The sequence below is a fragment of the Dufourea novaeangliae genome, unplaced genomic scaffold, assembly GCF_001272555.1.
Source record: "Dufourea novaeangliae isolate 0120121106 unplaced genomic scaffold, ASM127255v1 scaffold8, whole genome shotgun sequence".
Classification (NCBI taxonomy): domain Eukaryota; kingdom Metazoa; phylum Arthropoda; class Insecta; order Hymenoptera; family Halictidae; genus Dufourea; species Dufourea novaeangliae.
Genome location: NW_015373923.1, coordinates 6,322,303 through 6,340,822, shown reverse-complemented (window position 1 = coordinate 6,340,822; position 18,520 = coordinate 6,322,303). Strand labels below are relative to the sequence as shown.

Here is an 18,520-nt window from a genome sequence, read left to right as displayed (position 1 = left end):
TTGGATTTCAAGCAAACTATTATTGAGAAGAATTTTAGCAGTATATAGAGTTCTGTACAAGCGAATCATTTTATATACATACAAATGCACGTTTGATTTTTTAACAATATTTAAAAATTATGAAGACGTTATAGTACCTGAATGCATGCTTTGCATGTTCCTTTATAGCAAAAATAATAACTTATTGGTAACATAAATTGGACCGTAAATTTCTCTATATACATTTTGTATACAGTATTTTGGCAATATTCTACAGGAAACGCTTACTTCTTTAATTTTTGTATTTGTGGAGCGCTAATCTTAACTTTTCCGGGAATATTTCTAGCTATTGTTTCTTCCTTAACAGCTTTTAACAAGTCTTTTTCTCGCAAAGTAATCTCTTTATCCTTTAAGAATACTGCCACTGCTGTTTTTGCTGCTTTTCCTCTCTTGCCTGTTCCTGGTGTTAATTTTACCTTGAATCTGAAAAAAAATACATAATATGTAAATACAGCGAATAAAAATTGTGATATAAGTTTGACGAAAATGCAGTTTCATTTACTTGTAATTCAATACAGTATTATAAGGTGCAACTACTGGTATAGCAAATAGCAGTTCATCTTCTGTAACTGGTTTTCCCGTCAGCTGATCCAGCATGTCTACTTCCGGTCCTGGACCCGTATCTTCTTCTTCAACATTATCTACAACTTGAGAATTTTGTGGTGGACGTGGTTTCGCTGTACCTTTCTTTTTTCCTTGTTGTTTTGGTCCAGATGGATCTTTATTTTTATTCTTTCGTTTATCCTCTTTTGCAGCACCTGCCGACTATATATAATTTAATTATTATGATGCAACATTTTGATACAGTACAAGGATTGTATTCAGGAACTATACCTACTTGAAGTACTAGCATAGATAATCGTCTATCTTCCTCATCCTGATCTTTATACTTCTCCTTCATTTTCTTCAATCTTCCTTTCTGTCCTCTTTTTAATATTAATTGATCATTCTTTTTACTCTCTATTTCAGACTTTTCATTATCGTGTTTAAAAGGTTGCTTCTGATTACTTTTATTAGAACTCTTTTCCTTAACAGCAGTATTTATGATTACAGGTTTGTCATCGCCCAAATAAATCACATTTTCTTCATTACTTTGTAATATTTTTGATTGATTCTTATCGACATGCAGCTTCATTCTATAATACCAGAAACCGCCATCTTATATTAACTTTCATAATAAGGATATTCCAAATTTATATGCTCCTGTGACTTACTTAGGACCAGATATATCAATTTTAATTTGTGTATCTGGAAACTGTGATGTACTCTCGTCTTCATCGCTACTATTTCGATTAACATTATCTTCTTCTGTGATTAAATCTTCCTTAGATTCTTCCAGAATGGGATTTAGGTCATCTTTCGTTTCAAGCTGCTCTTCTGTTCGATGCATAGTATTGAAAAAATGAATTAATAATCATGAAATCAAATTAGTAATTATTATATGATGAACAAATATATTACTTAAAATACTGTTGTAATTATCATTTCACCTTCATCAGAATCTCCTATTAATTCGATTTCTTTGTCTTCTTCAGTTACAGATTCTATGTGTTCACTTTCATCGTCCACAATTCTGACCCTCCTCTCATCTTTGTGTCGTTCAACTGAACTTTCCTCTAAACGAAACAGAAATCCTAATCCCATAATCAACTGGCACGGGGGCAAATAATTCTTCTTTCCACGAATCATGAACGACCCGGTAGTAAGATATTCACCAGTCGGAGCTGTTTTTGACACCTGGTCATTGTTTACCCACCATGCTCCAGCCACTACTTTAGCCTCCCACGCAATACTAATAATACCACATTTTTATGAGATTTCCAAGATACAAAATATCTATTGATGAACTATAAAGTCCTAGGGTAGATCCAATTACTGTCCACCTTAACACTGTGTGGCAGTATTGGTGACACTGGCAGTAATTGAGGTGTTTACCCTACGTACATACCTATAAGCTACAGCCATTGTGCCTGCTTCAGCCAAAGTTTTTGGGGGGACTGGATCACCACCAGGATTTTTAATTACAACAGAACTGGCACCAGTTAAATCAGCATGAACATAGAGATCTCCAGATTTAAGATACCTTTTCACAATCAATTCATTTTGCTGTTGATCTCTTCCACCAATTACTATAAAATTACGAAATTCTTAATATACATATCACCGCAATAAAATAATCTCATGAACGTACCTAGATAATTTTCAGAACTAATAAACCAATAGAATTTTTCAAACCAATATATTTTTCTCAACTTGTTAATGCTATGAATGGCTTGCACCTCTTTCAATGTTTGCTTTGTTTTCTTTTCTGCAGATTTCAAGGCTTTATCCTGAGACTCTATTGTTTTTTGTTGCTTTTTAGCTGCTGATCTCTTCTGACTGTAATACTTTGTAGCATTTCCAAAAGCAGTGTGAGCTAAGTCAATATCAATCAACAGAGGTTTTAATTCCGATTCTTCGTCGCTGTCTTCATAGGGATCGTGTAAAAGTAATGAAATGTGATTTGTCTCCAATTTCAATTGTTTTATCGCAGATGCAACAGGATCCCCCCTGCTCTCTGCTTCTTTCAACAGGACCTTTATATCTGGCCAAGCCATCTGATTTGCGAGGGCACTTTGTATAGCTAATATAGCATTGTCTACTAGAGCTTGATTTCTGGAAATTAATTCCGCTTTCTGCTTATCTATCTCTTGAGTCTTCCCAAGTGTTATCAACCTCTGATCGTGATCTTTCCTAACATTTTCCAATTTCTTAAGAGCCTCGCGTTCCTGTTGCAAAACCTTCAAGTCTAACTTCTGACCTTCCATAGCAGAAAAGTATTCATCTACTGCAACATCGAAAGATGCAAGCTCTTTATACGGAGAGTTTTTATGTTGTTCAAATAAAAATGGATGAAATTCAATGTTAGTATATATAAAATCCTCTTTGCCATCTGTAGTCGGTTTTGTTTCTTTCTTTTGTATAATGTAACCCTGAGAGACATTCTTGGTCGCAGACTCCATCATTTCATTTGCACATTCCAAGGCCAGAATTAACTTTGGCATATGATCCATAACATTGAAATCATTGCCTATTCTGCAGCCAAGGGTAAATGCATGCTTTAATAAAACATGATCAATTAATGATGAACCAAATTCTAGAAGTGGGTTCAAGACTTTCTTGAGAGTTTCTCCTGGTTTAGCATTTTGGAGATGCTGTTGAATTTCTTCTATTGATGGCATAGTATTTTTATGGGCACGATCCATAGGATATTTCTCTTTAACAGCAAACCTATGCATTGTACGCACTTGTTAAGATTGTTCTATAGTAAACTAATTACTTCATTTCTGTTATAGCTTACCTAATTTTATCTGCCTCTGTATGAGGTCTCAATATGTTTAAAATAGTCATTTCGTGATCTGTAAGAACTATGTTACCCCTATCATATAATTCTAATATTACATGATACGCAGCCTCACCACTACCAAACTGTAAATTTATTATTCTATCTACACCGACTTGAGTAAGGCTTTCAAGTCGTTTGTTTTTGAGATGTTTACGCATCTGTAATCATTAATTTCAGTATCATGTATGAACTTTATTATGTAAAGCATAGAATAATTCAAATATTAATATATCGAACCTTCATTGAAAATCCTGATGGTGCTACATTTTTTGACCATTCGAAAGCTGTTGTGTGAATTCTGATACCCGATTCCAATAAAAGGATGCATTTTTCTTCGCTTCGTTGAAGACGTATAAGATAAGTTCGATGATCAATATCATATATTTGATTTACACGCATACCGACGAGCCTAAAAGATCAAAATTAGCCATAGACGCGTCTACATAGTAAATCTATCAAAAAAGCTTGAAAATAATTTATAAGACTTCAACGAAATACATTATATTTACACAATCTTATCATAACCTATAGAATACAAGACCTAAATATAGATTTTATTATATATTTACATGATGTACTTACTTTTGCAACTCGCTTAGAGTGCACACGATATCATACGAATTAAATCGAGTCTTCATTTTTCTACGTATTCTATTTCTTATATTCCAAACAAATTATCAAAATGTTACGATATTTAGTACATCACATAACCGTCATATTGCGTGCATGTAGCGCACTGCACTGACAACTGACAATGTAACAATATCTATCGATATGTATCTATAACAAATTAAAATAGTGAGTCACAATAAAAGCTTCATTTTATGAAAAAAAATCATACAATTTACAACTACGTATTTTTGATTATTTAAAATTATTTATTGCATTTAGTCAACGTTTAATTTTTTATTTATAATAGAAAATGACATCACATCTTTCATCGACAGATGTTTTGATAGAAGTACACACGACATTAAGGATAAGGATATGGTATAAAAACAGAAACTGTGGATATCGGCTTTTAAATTTTTTATTCAATAATATGAATAAAGTGTAAGATGAAATTTGTAGAAATTAACGGTAAGATTTCTGGTATCGTGCCCTGGCACCTGGACCACCAAACTTCTTTGGCTCGCACCGCCTTGGGTCAGCAACCAAGAGGGTTCTGTCATACTGAATGAGGATATCTTTTACTTCCTTCTTACTTGCTTCATCAACATCTGGAATATATATTAAGGTTTTATAGTTTCACATAGATCCTAACACCTTTGTTATTTAAGTATATTATAAATCTTTCAATAAAAACTTACACTTCTGGTAGTATGCAACAAGAGCTTTGGAAATAGCCTGACGGATAGCATAAATTTGCGCGACATGACCACCACCATTTACTCTGACCCTGATGTCAACTTCAGAGAATTTTTCCTACAAAAAACACATAATAATTAATCACTACATCTCTTTATGACATTTTCTTTCCATAGAAAGGCATAGAATTCTCAGTAATCTCTGATATAATCAACTCATTCATGTTCGGAATAAGAAAACATCATAGAATAATGTTAGAGTTAAAAGCTACTCTTCTTTAATTGAGAACAAGATAAAGAAACACTTCAAGCTTTATAAAGGCAATTACTCACTTTGCCGAGTAACAAAATGGGTTCCTGCAATTTGTATTGAAGAACACGAGGTTCGACTAATTCCAAGGGACGACCATTTACACGGAGATTTCCACGGCCTCGTTTGCAATAAGCGACCGCGGTTGCGCTTTTCTGTAAATAATAAACGTGTATGGTTAAAGAGGGACATGCGTGAACATAACCTGACTTATTTGTTGCCAGTTACCACTCACTTTGCGTCCGAAGACTTGCACGGACTGGATCGGTTCCTTTTGTTTCTATAGGAAAAGTAATCACATATCATTCTCACAGCGTACATTTACTTTTCGCAAAGTAAGAGACATTTATGTGAGTCACAGTACGAAAAACTCACCTTCTGCATTTTGGAAAGCACGTCGTGGAAAGGAAGTGGAACGAAAGCGGTACAATGTTTTCGACAATAGTACTACGGTAATCATGTATATACTTCAAGTAATTTCCGCTTGTTAGAGGGAAATACAAATTAGTAAAATATATAGAATAATAAAGTAAAGGGATTATAACATTAAAGAATATGTTTCTATAAATAAATTACATGGGAAATTAATCAATTTCATCTTTGAAGGCAATTTGGTAACTACTTCATCTCACCTTCTTTCTGAGAAAAGCTGATTACACTCATTAACCGAAGTTTTCCACTACTGGAATACACATAAAAATGACTAATCACCTTAATTGTTGTATGTCATTGAACTCGCCTTTAAAATGGCTATCGAATACCGACAAAAAAAATATAACAAATTAAAATTACTGTTACTGTACGCCAGCTACCACAAAATCAAAGAACTTGTGTAGAAAACATTTTTATGAACTTTTAAATAGTATAGCAAAAATATTTCAGGTGAAGAATAGACTTTTTACGAAACTTCATGACTCAAAGAATCTGCAATACTGGCACCTGCAACCTGTAATTTTAACGGCTTCCGTGCATGTCATAACAACGGGAGTTATGGTCAATCCAACTCGAGTTTAGCTAGCAAAACCTCTACAATATTGCCAAATCTAAGTTTTCTTCAATTCTCCAATGAAACAAAGCTTGCATTTATTACTTAATTGGTAATATCTGTCAGATATTTCAAAAACTTCGACTCTGTTGACAATTGGCGGGAAATATTCATCATAGATGGCGTTCACGAAAATATCGAAGATTCAAAATAATCGAGAAAAGTGCAGTACAAATATCATGACTCATTGTACGTTGCACAGTAATTCTTTTCCTCTAAAACAAATTGGAATACCAAAATTTCGGGGTTAGAGGGAGTTATGTATGCAATGTTCAATTCCTTTATTAATCGTAAAGTGAACGTGAGTGCGATTTTTCTAAAATTGATCAAACAGAGACATAAAACATATGACTGAAATTGTTCACAATCAGACGACGTCTGCGAAATTGAATATCATCCTTGTTTGTACTTCTGTCTTTCCGTTTTATGAGATTTAATGTCTGCTGGGCTAATCTCGAGTTCACATAATGAAAACATTATACGAAAGTGCATATAATAGTGGTTAATATTCTATTTCGTTGAAATAAAAATTGGAATGGGGAGGGGACCTACCCTCATCCACCGACAGTCGAAGGACGACCAAAGGTCATTCGTCTCGTGAATATGGGAATGATAAGACGTGAAGTGAGCTTGTTCGACCGTTGATTTCCATGTATGTATTTATACTAGTTATTATAGTGTCTTTATTATCCTTATGTATCATTACTTTCGTTTTGTTTTTACCGTATTTCGAGCAAATAATCATAAATTAATTCGATAATGCAAGAGAAAGTGAATCGGTCTTCGCGACTTCCGTTCTCCACCCAGTACCGATTAACATATACGCATTTCTGGTCCAATTTACAATGCTTAACCACACTCTTCGATTGTTCATTTGTGACTCAACTATTATAACTTTAATATAATTACTTGGAATAAACTTTCACTTTCTGTTTCTGAATTCCGACTGTAATGTACGCCCTACTAACACCATGAGTGGTTGACTCCATTCAAACGCAATTTAGTAGAAAATTGGCGAACTTTGGTAATTAATTATAACAAAATAGACGACATTTCACAATATATTTTTATTTTATTGTGAAATTATTGATAAAAAAATATTGATACTTGTACTTTGTGCCTACTAATCTATTGTCTTTTCAGCTTCTAATCCACTGAATTAGTTTATATTTCAGATTGCCTACAATAAATTCCTATAATAATTGCGGATCTATCAAAATAAAAGTTCACAATCTTAAGAGATATGATATTACGTTTCTAATCCTTTCAGCTTTTGTTTCAGATAATCATAATGGGATCAAATTATAAATTTATCAATATAAAATTACTATAAACACGTGATGTTAGAATTCTTTGACTCTACGTTTCAGAAATCATCGTGTGAAGATTTTTCTACATATCAAGTTCATCACTAAGTCATCTAGAAAAGATTGTACAGGGTGTCCCATTTAAAATGTTTCAGACAAAAGTTGAATGGTATCGGGGGCACACTTTCAATTTTGTTTTTTCGAAATTGAATCTTATATTTTTTAATGCACTACTTGGTGCTACTCGTTCTTCCCTACAAGTCCAATACTTGGAGGATCATGAAATGAGGAGGATCACAGAAAAAAAACAATTTCTTCCGAGTGCATATACTTTTTTTTATTATTATTCATAAATGTGAGCAAACTTAGTCGACTCTTTGGTTAAATATACATATTTACAAATGCATAAAAAACTAGAATAAAAACGATGCGTCTCTTATTCATAGGGATCAGTCTCTGACAATGGCAAGGTGAAATTACATTCAGGATCCATAAAGGCTCCTCTGATTTCTGCAAATAAATCGTACATCATATTTATCATTCACTTTAACCTTACGGTTTATTCTTTCTTTTACTACTCACACTTTCTCAAGACATTGTTGATAACATTGAGGAGTGGGTGCTTGGGTCCGCACTTGCCAGCGAAGTCGTCAGTGTCCATGCTCCATACCATAGCACCACCAAGATTGTGATTCTTGACATATTCAGCCTTTTCTCTGATAGACCTGCAAATGAATTTAATTACACAATGAACGTAGTGCACCAAATAGATTTAGATTCAATCCGATTTTTAATATGACACTTTCAGATTCTAGAAAGGAACCACTTACTCAACATCATCGTAGCTGATCCATTGGTTGCCCTTGTAACAATAAGGCACGCGTTGCTTCTGGTCACGGACGATGGTCCATCCATCTTTATGGATGTGCGTGCACAGACTGTTATAGTTTATATTACCATCTCCATCGGCGAAGTTCACCGTCCCTTTACCAGAAACGGGCGAGTGTGTACCGTGCTTGTTAGCATCCCTCAGGGTGAAGCTTATTCCGTAGAATGGCATACCGATGATGATCTTGTCGGCTGGGGCGCCTTGGGACAGCCAGTAATTGGCCACAGCGTTCTGGAAACGGTGATAAACTCTTCAACAATACCATTAACAAAGAAAAAACCTTAAAAGGTTATTAAATAAAAAAATTGAAAATCTTAAAGGTTTTTAAACAAAAAGGCAACACAATAACAAAGCCATCCACTTTTGAATACTTTCAGCTATTTCAAGCTTCAACCCTTTCGCTGCGGCAGAACACAGCACGAACAGTGTCCGACGACTGAATTTTATTATCTATATAAAAGAACCAAGAAGATGAAAGAGACCAAGGGAACCAAAGGAAATTTATGTTGATAATAAGATAAAATGTTTGGGCGCCTCTAGGCGTGAACTGTACACTACGAGTAAATTTGCTAAAGCTCCAACAGTAACGAAACGGTTGAAATAAATTCCGCTGATCTGAAGTGTGCGGATAGATTTTTTCAAATTCGGTACGTACGATGTTCAGTTGACGGTTGTAATCGTCCTTCTCGTCCCTAGCGGAGGCGTAAAGAGGAGAGTTCATTCCGGTGAAGGTGTCCCAGTTACCATGGAAGTCGTAGGTCATGATGTTGATGAAGTCCAAGTAATTCGAGACCTGTTTGATGTTGTACGACTGACTTGCGGAATCAGCTTCGGCGGACACTGCAGCGCTAAGACTGTACTTGCCAGCGAACGCTTCCTTGAGCATCTTCAACAGCTCGACGTAGTTTTCCTTGTCCGATTTCCGACCACCGTTTCTGTTCGGGTACTCCCAGTCGATGTCGATACCGTTGAACTTGTACTTCTTCATGAAATCGACCGCGCTCCTCACGAACCGGGATCGCGTGCCCGCGTTGGTCACCATGTCGGAGAACTTTCTCGAGCCTTCAGAGGCACCACCGACAGAGAGTATTGCCTTAGCCCCTTTACTCTTTATGGTTCTAGTGAATTCATGGAGATCAGCATCGACACCGTCATCGAGGAACTTGATATCTCCGTTGTTCTTAATACCGACGAACGAGTAGAGCACATGGGTGCAGAGATGCGCGTCGATGGCGCTGATCGGGTATTTGTCCGGCCCAGCATTGTACTTCGCCCAGCTGGCGTAGTAGCACACGATCTTCTCTGGATTGGAATGAAAATGCGTTATTTGGAATTCATTTGGTATCGGTTCTTTGAATGGAAAACTAAGGAAACCAGGAAAGCCAAGGAAACCGTGGGCACCGAGGGAAGTAGGAGAACCATGGAGATCACGGGGACCAAGGGAATCAAGGGGACCAAAGGGACCACGGAGATCAAGGGAACCAAGGGAATCCAAAGGAACTGAGGGGATCGTAGTGGAGCCAAGGAAGCCCATGGGGACCCGAGGGATGAAGGGAACCAGGGAGGCAAAGATTTACCAGCTGGTAGAAATAGTGTAATATTTTGGATGTAATGTGCGCTACTTTAACGTAATTCTACTGTACTTAATAGTTTCAATTTACTCACTCTCTGCGTATGTGGACGCAGCGATGGCCAAGACGGCCAGCAACACAATCTTCGCGTGCATCTGGAAGAAAATGATTGTTTCCTTAGTTGGTAAAATCTACACTGAATCTTGACAGTTTAACCCCTGGAGTACGGTCCCAGGTCTATTTGGACTCGAGTGTTTAAAAGCAGTATCTACCTCATCGATTTATAAATACAATTTAAGCTGGGATTTCATATTTAGTTATATAAAAAAAACAGGTGTTTTGTTAATGATCGCGTTTGAAAGTATGTTTAAAAAGACAGAAGTATAGGGTTCCAAACGTACCCAGAGAGCACTGTCTCTACAAACATTAAAAACATCCGTACTCCAAGGATGTTCCCTTTATGGACAATCAACTGATTCACAAAATACGACGATGAAAATGTATCACTCTCTTACCATCTTTTGTCAATTGCAGGTTCGATGTCTTCGACGGTTGGTTGGTGTCTATGATGATCTATGGTTCACCCAGTCGTTTTTATATTCGACTTTACGGTGTTCGTCGTTCATGTAAATGTATCAGCAAAGAGTAATTAAGCAGAAGTCACTGGCATGTGAGTAAATTAAATATTGCTTTAGTTATTCTTATCGTTCTGTCATTCAACGCAAATATAATCAACTAATAAGACGCATATACTTTGTCCCACAATAGCCATGGAACACTTGTATTTGTAGTCGTGTATTTTTGTGCTAATTTTACCGTTTCCTAATTCAGGCGTGTGCGCGGAAAGGTTAATCTGGAAAAGCAAATAGCCTGAATCACACGTAAAAAGCACATATCGTGGAAAAGGGTCACGTTTTACTGTCCAGATAGAGGGACCGGGTTATTTTAATCCTCTGACAGTTACAGATAGGAATCGTTCCGTGTTCCGTTAGAAAAAATCAGTATTATTTCTGATAACATCACTTATTATTTCAGTATTTTATAAATTAATGTATGCATAATTCCAATACTAGTATATAATTGAATTTCAAAAGAATTTCCATTTCTACGCAAGTGGAGACAATAGAAAAGATACGGGGCTTAGGAGTACTGATCAATAAAAAAAATTAATATACATTGTTGTACACGATAAATAATTTTTATTCTGTGATTTTGTAAACGTACATACGTTTGAAGTCTGTTTGATAAGACAATCACTGAAAAAAACGCATGGTGCAGAAATGGTATGATTATTATAATAACAGAGTTTAGAGAGTTATACAAAATTAGTAGCAATTATAACTAAATGTAAAAGTTCATCGATTATTCTAATTGTAAGAAAAAGTAATCCTCATCACTTAGTATTTGCTCGAAGGATTGAAGTGGACAAATATTCGTTTTTCGTCGAACCGTTATAATTGTTTGAACATCCGTTATCATGTTTAATCTTTGTACCTAGATCTTCTAAACTAGGCCATTACTAAGCTGCAAAAATCGTTCCTAACGATTATTGACTAGTTGTAATCGTTCCTGATTAGTATTACCTACTTGTGATAATCTTTAAGTATTACCAACTAGTTACGGCTTTCATAATCATCTAATATTTTTAAAATAATATCATTCGTCCGTTCAATTCCGTTTAATCGAAACCATTTTTAATCATTTAAATCATCGAACCATTCTCGGCAAGGAAAGACGACTGTTTATACAGAGGCAGCTGTCGTGTAATTGTCTTACAATTAGTAATCCAAAAGAAAGATACTCGACCCCACGTGGATTTGCGTGAAATGACGTCTCTTTCAGTATTTTCTCTTTGGAAGAAACGGGCGGTGAAGCGTAAATACATTGATATGTAAAAGACCCAATTACTGACACTTTAAGAAAGGACACTGATATTATTGTTACAATAGATACATATAGACACTAAAAGTACTTGGTATTAAAACAAAAGTATCGAGTAATTATGTATTTGAATTTGTTTGTATCGATTTATCTCTAGTTCAGAACGCTATGCAGGGCTCTCAGAAGGGGATACTTCTGTCCGCAGACGCCACGGAAATCGTCGGTTTCAAGACTCCATATCATGCCACCGCCGAGATGATAGGAGTTGATGTATTTCGCTTTCTCGCGGACCGACCTGAAAAATAAAGTACACAAAGAGATGAAACACCCTGTACTAGTGATGGGCGATACAGTATCGAGACTTTTCATTTCGAATATCAATACTTCGAATATTGATACTTTTTAATTCAAATATCTATACTTTGTATCGATATTTAATGTAACGATACTAAATATCGATACATTTCTGTACGCCACTCCTGTCTTCGCATTTTCTATTTCTACTGCATCAATAATCATTAAATAATGAACCACTTACTGGACATCGTCGTATCCGACCCATTGGTTACCTTGGTACATATAAGGTACAAGTTGCTGAGCATCCCTGCTAACAGTCCAGCCACCTTGGCGGAGTTTCTCGCAGATCTCGTTGTAACCGAGCATGCCAGCCTCCTTGGTGTACGGTCCAACGGCTCCAGGGCCACTGGCACGAGCGCCTATATTGCAGTTACCAGCGTTCGCCAGAGTGAAGGATCTTCCGTATGTAGGGATACCGAGTATCAGCTTGTTGGGTGACGCGCCTTGCGAGAGCCAGTGGCGGACAGCATCGTGCTGGAATGATCAAACAACCTGTCAACATCGGGACCAGTCGCCTTGTACCAGGGCCGGTCAATATCTTTAGAGGCCTTAAGTACTTAACAAAGTTTGGTGCCCCATCCAAATACTGTGGCTGTCAAAAGTTTCCGGCCAAACTGTGATTCCATCGTATCTTTGTCAGAACATTTGTCACGCCCGTATTTTTTGGCAAGAAAGATTAATTTTACGGAAGAAAATTCGTTTAAAAAAACACAGTTGACATTCATATGACCTCCACGTGTCCACATAGAAAAAAGTTACTCACATCAGAAAGTGTGCCAAACATTTATTAATATCGTCAATACTTTCGGAGATACTCTGGTGGGTCGATTTAAATAGGAAACCCTGTATATTTTTAAAAAGATATGTTGAAATTGGTCCACGATGAATATAGCAATTTCTATGGTGCCCCCTTCCCTTGATACCGTAAGTACTTATTTTGCTTAATGGTTAATCCAGCCCAGCCCTGTATGCTAAAATGATTTCAGGTGACCTCCGCCTACGTACAACATTGTTCCCGTCCGAAGAGTACAGAGGTGCATTCTGGCCAATGACGCTGTTCCAGGAGCCGTTCATATCATAGGTCATCAGATTGACGAAGTCGACCTGTTCCGCCACGTCTCTGATATTGTACGACTGTGAGGCGGACGATGCGACCGCTGCTACCGCCACACTGAGGATATAACCGCGTGGTCTGAAAGCACTTTTGAGTTCTTTGAGAAGATTCACGAAATTCTGCTTGTCGGATGGCACACCGCCCCGTTGGTTCGGGTACTCCCAGTCAACGTCCAAACCGTCGAAGTTGTATCTTCGGAGAAAATCGACGACATTCTGAACGAATCGAGCACGTGTTCCCGAATTACTGATGTAGAGCGGTGAACTTTCCGTAACCGTTTTTGCCACCGCCGTCCGGCAGATCCGCCCATGGATCATGTATCTTCAAACTGCCATCGGCGTTAATGCCGACGAACGCGTAGATCAAGTGGGTGCAGAGACGAGGATCGATGTCGGTCACGTCGATTGCGCCTAACCCTGGACGGTACACGGCCCAGCTACCGAAGTAACCGACGATTTTCTCTAGATAACGAAACCGTAATGTATTATGCAATTGTTATCTATATCCGTATAATTTTGACCAGTAGATATTGCGATTATTGCTCTGTTAAAAATTCGTCATGTGGCACTTCACCATTATCACGAACGATCTGATACGTACTTTTACCACTGCTGGCCATTGCCACGAAGACGGCTAAGAACACGACCGTGAATTTCTGGAAACAAATGATATAGTTTTTAAAAGTTTCTTAATACTTATATTTGATATATCGGTTGTTTTAAGAATAAGAAAATCAATATCTCCCCTACGGAAAGTTGACAATCGAAGTGTCGAAGGTTATTCAGATTAGGCATGAAAGAACGAGGGTCCATACATTTGACATCTAAAAGTACTGAATGTGCTTAACAGAAATTCAGTTTCGAAACTTGATTTTCCAAAGAGCTTTTTGAACTTTGGCAGCATATAATTTTACCTTGGTAAATTAACCTTAATGTCATCCGGGTTGTGTAACACTAAAATGATCCAGTTCGATTTTTTACAATGAAAAAGTAATGCGTTTACGCAATACAAATTAATAAGCCACAGTCGTGTTTTGCTTTTTCGATATTTTTTTTCGACTATTTGATAGTAACAAATGTGCCCGAAGAGGCGGAACAAGCCACAATTCCATGCGAATCGAAGGTCTATAGCGAAGATAGGCCAAATAAAACTTACATATATTCCGCGATATATACTGAACGATACCGATCTATACATATGTATAAATATGTATAGCACACGGTTGACTGGGGCGTAGCCAGGTTATCAGCCAGGTTGGGAGGCAAAGATATAACACATCGACTGTTACAGTGAAAAAGGCTGTACGTATCCAGACACACTTTATTTTGTTTTTGAAGTCATAAATCGTTGAAAATGTATGAATTTTGTTAATAGAGTCTATGGGTCGAGTTTTAAATTATACTGCAATATTAAATATTACGCAAAAATTTTATAACTTTGAAAATGGAGGGGGCGGGAAATACAATTTTTTTCTTGTAGAGTGGGACAAAGGCCACTTTTTTCCGTCAGGGAGGAACAAGCCCTCCCCCCCTGCCTACGCCCATGTAGGTACACAAGATTTTCAGACATGATCCCCTAAGAAACGAGCAAACTTTAGAAATCTAAAATAATATACCAGAATCTCTGTTAGTTTAAGACACGATGAGTGTTATTTTAGAACTTATCGTCGCAACATTTATTCCGCTTTTCGAACGAATTAAAAGTTGTATTTATGGTACACGTTACATACCTGTCAGAAAATTCGAAGTTCCAATTTATCCGTGGATTCGTAAACTCACCGTGGCAGTTCTGTAGACGAGTTCTTTTATACTAAATCCGCTGATTCAGCGCGAACCTGCTTGTCGAATACTGATAAAGACAGTGGATGATACAATTCCAAATATATCACTCGCGCCAATGACTGCAGATATAATAAAACAACGGATGCCATTGTTGTCGAGGGGTTATGCATCTATTCTTGGAGAAAGGGCGCCATCTCCTCTATCTTAACATAAAAGTATGAAACATTCGTACTGCAGCATACATATATGATACATATGGATGTATGTGATAGCACATACGTAAATCTCTTCCGTGGTGATTAGAGACCTAACTTCACTTTCGGGTCTTCAAGGAGGGTTGGGAAAATTTTATTTCGAACAACGAATAACAAATACATTCCCAGGTTTTATTTATGAATAACAAATAATGATTTTAATCGTCAAAAAATGATTCGTTCGTCACGAGTAAATCTGTAGCATCATTCGTTATTCCAAATAACTCCGCGATAAATAATGCCTAGTGCTAATCGACTTTGGATCCTTCGTTATCTCTACGCATCAGTCATCATTGGTTCACTCGCTAGACTGGAGCTGGTGCTACACCCTGCTGGTGGGGGGGAGGGGTCTAGGGGTGTGGCCGTAGCCCCGGGCCCCACGTTCCAGAGGGGCCCTGTTATGAACCTTCCATTTCATTATGATTAAATGTTATTTAAATTTATTTAATTTCAATTTTTTTAAATTTATGTACTTTACTGTGTTGTATTACAAAAAATCCACGTCCCCCCTCCCCTGAAATTTGATAGCCCTGGGCCAACAAAAATCTTAATCTTTACACTCTTCGTATTTCCCACGAAATATAAGTTCTCCCCAATAAGTAAAATCTCTCTCAAATCGATCGATGGTTTCGAGGTAACAAAAAAACAAGTCGAAGATCTTCGTATAAATATCTTTTATTGCAATGCTACTTTACTTAAAATATATAAAAAAATACATATATTCTATCTCAATTCACAAATCGGTAAAACAATCAGTCATTGTACATCAATTGTACAAAATTTAACAGCCCGGCACGTTTTGACGGTAGTTGCAAGTCTCGATCGTTGTGTCAAAGGCGGTTCCGGCCGGACAGCTGAACTTGCTGGCCTGGTATTGACCGTTCACATTACGGCAATAATAGAATGTACTGCAATCTTTGGGGTCGCGAACGTATCCTTCCTTGTTGCACACGGATCCAGATGGTGGTTGTGGCGGTGGTTGGGGAGCACTGGTGGGTGTAGGATTCGGGACAGGAGCAGGGGCTGGTGCTGCGCCACCGTTCAGAGCGCTGTTCAGAACGCTCAACAGAGGATACCTCTGTCCGCAGACACCACGGAAGTCATCGGTTTCGATGCTCCACAACATAGCACCGCCGAGATTAAGGGAGTTTATGTATTTCGCTTTCTCGCGGATCGACCTGAAAAATAATGTACACAAACAGATGAAACACCCTGTAGTAGTGATGGGCGGTACAGTAGCGGTATTTCAAAATATCGATGCTTTTCAATTCAAACATCGATATTTTGTCTCGATACTTGTCAATTCAAATATCGATATTTTTTTCGATATTTAATTTAACGATATATTCCAGTATAATTTAATTGCAAGTACCCATACCGATAATATAGTTTTTTATTCCCGATATACAAGTGCATCGATACTCTGGGTATCAATACCTATCGATAGTAAATATCGATACCGAATATTGATAAAATTCAAATGTATTATAGTATAGCATTCTCGATTTCTACCGCATCAATAATCATACAATAAAGGACCACTTACTGGACATCGTCGTATCCAACCCATTGGTTGCCTTGGACCATGTAAGGCACGAGTTGCTGACCATCCCTGTTAATAGTCCAGCCACCTTGGCGGAGTTTCTCACAGATCTCGTTGTAACCGAGCATGCCAGCCTCTCTGGTGTACGGTCCAACGGTTCCAGGACCAACGGCAGGAGCGCCTATACCGTTGTTACCAGCGTTAGCCAGAGTGAATGATCTACCGTACGAAGGGATACCGAGTATCAGCTTGTTGGGTGACGCGCCTTGCGAGAGCCAGTAGCGGACAGCAGCGTTCTGGAATAATCAACAACCATTGAACATCGGGACCAGTCGACCTGTACCAGGGCCGAGTTAAAACCTTCAGAGGCCGTAAGTAATTAACAATCTTTTATGCCCCGATCCACATATAATGGCTGTCGAAAGTTTCCGGCCAAACTATAAATCTATACATTTATCAGGTCCGTAATTTTTTGCAAGAAAGATTATTTTTAAGCAAGAAAATTGTTAAAATCATCAAATCTGAAGAAGCAATGTATCCTCAATACATGAGTATTTCAACAATATATTCGCATTACTATTTAAAACGACCCACACGAATATCTCCGTAACTGTTGACGACATTAAAATATGTTTCAGACGAAAGTTCAAGACGAAGATCAACTTTGTTTCCTTAAATGGAATCGTATATTTTTTAGTGCACTAATTCGCCATAAGTGACTTAGTGCTTATATATTAGTGCATTAAAAAATATACGCTTTCATTTAAAAGTCGACCTTCATGTGACCTCCACGTGTCCACATAGAGAAAAGTTACTCAAGTCAGAAAGTTATTTTGCTTAATGGTTAATTCTGCCCTGCCCTGTACGCTAAAATGATTTCAGGTGATTCCCGCCTACGTACAACATTGTTCGGATCATTGGAGTACAGAGGTGCGTTCTCGCCGGTGAAGCTGTTCCAGGAGCCGTTCATATCGTAGGCCATCAGATTAACGAAGTCGACCTGTTCCGCCACATCTCTGATGTTGTACGATTGCGAGGCGGATGATGCGACCGCGGCTACCGCCACACTGAGGATATAACCGTGTGGGCTGAAAGCACTTTTCAGTTCTCTGAGAAGATTCACGAAGTTCTGCTTGTCGGATGGCTGACCACCCCGCTGGTTCGGGTACTCCCAGTCAACGTCGAAACCGTCGAAGTTGTATTTTCGTAGAAAGTCGACCACATTCTGAACGAATCGAGCACGTGTTCCGGGATTGCTGACCACCTGGGAGAACTTGTTGGATCCCTCGTTCCAGCCACCGACCGCGATCATCGCTTTGGTGCCAGGACTTCGGTTCCGTAGAGCGGTGAACTTTCCGTAACCGTTTTTGCCACCGCCGTCCGGCAGATCCGCCCATGGATCATTTATCTTCACGCTGCCGTCGGTGTTGATGCCGACGAACGTGTAGATCAAGTGGGTGCAGAGACGAGGATCGATGTCGTTCACGTCGATCGCGCCTAACCCTGGACGATACACGGCCCAGCTACCGAAGTAGCAGACGATTTTCTCTAGATAACGAAACCGTATTGTATTATACAATTGATATTTATATCCGTATAATCCTAACCAGTAGATATTGCGATTATTGCTCTGTTAAAAATTCGTCATGTGGCTCACGACCACTATTACGAACGATCTGATACGTACTTTGACCTTGCGCACCGGTGGCGGCCATTGCCACGAAGACGGCTAAGAAC

General features: G+C 38.0%; 3 protein-coding genes across 4 annotated transcripts; all 3 read right to left on the bottom strand.

Annotated features, from left to right (window-relative positions):
• Positions 1 to 103: 103 nt before the first annotated feature.
• LOC107194751 (nuclear export mediator factor NEMF homolog) lies at positions 104 to 4,098 on the bottom strand. 2 transcript variants are annotated; one of them, XM_015584430.1, is made up of 10 exons: positions 4,007 to 4,098; positions 3,662 to 3,833; positions 3,380 to 3,582; positions 2,231 to 3,309; positions 1,988 to 2,168; positions 1,530 to 1,831; positions 1,254 to 1,416; positions 878 to 1,175; positions 542 to 804; positions 104 to 462 (listed from the first exon to the last, which is right to left on the bottom strand). In XM_015584430.1, exons 1-10 carry the CDS (start codon positions 4,060 to 4,062, stop codon positions 264 to 266), a joined length of 2,916 nt encoding a protein of 971 aa, XP_015439916.1. In that variant the 5' UTR covers positions 4,063 to 4,098; the 3' UTR covers positions 104 to 263. The 2 variants fall into 2 exon arrangements, with proteins under 2 accessions (XP_015439916.1, XP_015439917.1); XM_015584431.1 differs by having other exon boundaries at positions 299 to 462; positions 556 to 804.
• Positions 4,099 to 4,438: 340 nt separating this feature from the next.
• On the bottom strand, positions 4,439 to 5,470 carry LOC107194757 (40S ribosomal protein S16). The gene is made up of 5 exons (XM_015584448.1): positions 5,417 to 5,470; positions 5,277 to 5,321; positions 5,065 to 5,196; positions 4,735 to 4,849; positions 4,439 to 4,644 (listed from the first exon to the last, which is right to left on the bottom strand). Exons 1-5 carry the CDS (start codon positions 5,423 to 5,425, stop codon positions 4,499 to 4,501), a joined length of 447 nt encoding a protein of 148 aa, XP_015439934.1. The 5' UTR covers positions 5,426 to 5,470; the 3' UTR covers positions 4,439 to 4,498.
• A 6,055-nt stretch (positions 5,471 to 11,525) lies between these two features.
• LOC107194610 (probable chitinase 3) lies at positions 11,526 to 18,160 on the bottom strand. Its single transcript, XM_015584254.1, has 7 exons — positions 17,685 to 18,160; positions 16,787 to 17,079; positions 16,027 to 16,418; positions 14,119 to 14,158; positions 13,097 to 13,451; positions 12,273 to 12,565; positions 11,526 to 12,029 (listed from the first exon to the last, which is right to left on the bottom strand). Exons 1-7 carry the CDS (start codon positions 18,093 to 18,095, stop codon positions 11,888 to 11,890), a joined length of 1,926 nt encoding a protein of 641 aa, XP_015439740.1. The 5' UTR covers positions 18,096 to 18,160; the 3' UTR covers positions 11,526 to 11,887.
• Between the last annotated feature and the right edge of the window lie 360 nt (positions 18,161 to 18,520).

Bases quoted from the DNA above. Each gene is read 5' to 3' on its own strand.
- LOC107194751 (XM_015584430.1), bottom strand. From the start codon at position 4,062: ATGAAGACTCGATTTAATTCGTATGATATCGTGTGCACTCTAAGCGAG. The intron at 1,832-1,987 runs GTATGTACGTAG...TGGTATTATTAG, and splicing joins ACAATGGCTGTAGCTTATAG to TATTGCGTGGGAGGCTAAAG. The intron at 463-541 runs GTAAATGAAACT...ATTTTTTTTCAG, and splicing joins AATACTGTATTGAATTACAA to ATTCAAGGTAAAATTAACAC.
- LOC107194757 (XM_015584448.1), bottom strand. The intron at 5,197-5,276 runs GTGAGTGGTAAC...TATTATTTACAG, and splicing joins TGCAAGTCTTCGGACGCAAA to AAAAGCGCAACCGCGGTCGC. The intron at 4,645-4,734 runs GTAAGTTTTTAT...TATATATTCCAG, and splicing joins TGTTGCATACTACCAGAAGT to ATGTTGATGAAGCAAGTAAG.
- LOC107194610 (XM_015584254.1), bottom strand. From the start codon at position 18,095: ATGATCGCGGTCGGTGGCTGGAACGAGGGATCCAACAAGTTCTCCCAG. The intron at 17,080-17,684 runs GTACGTAGGCGG...TGATTATTCCAG, and splicing joins CCAATGATCCGAACAATGTT to AACGCTGCTGTCCGCTACTG. The intron at 14,159-16,026 runs GTTAAATTTTGT...GGATCATTTTAG, and splicing joins CCGTCAAAACGTGCCGGGCT to TGTTACACAACCCGGATGAC.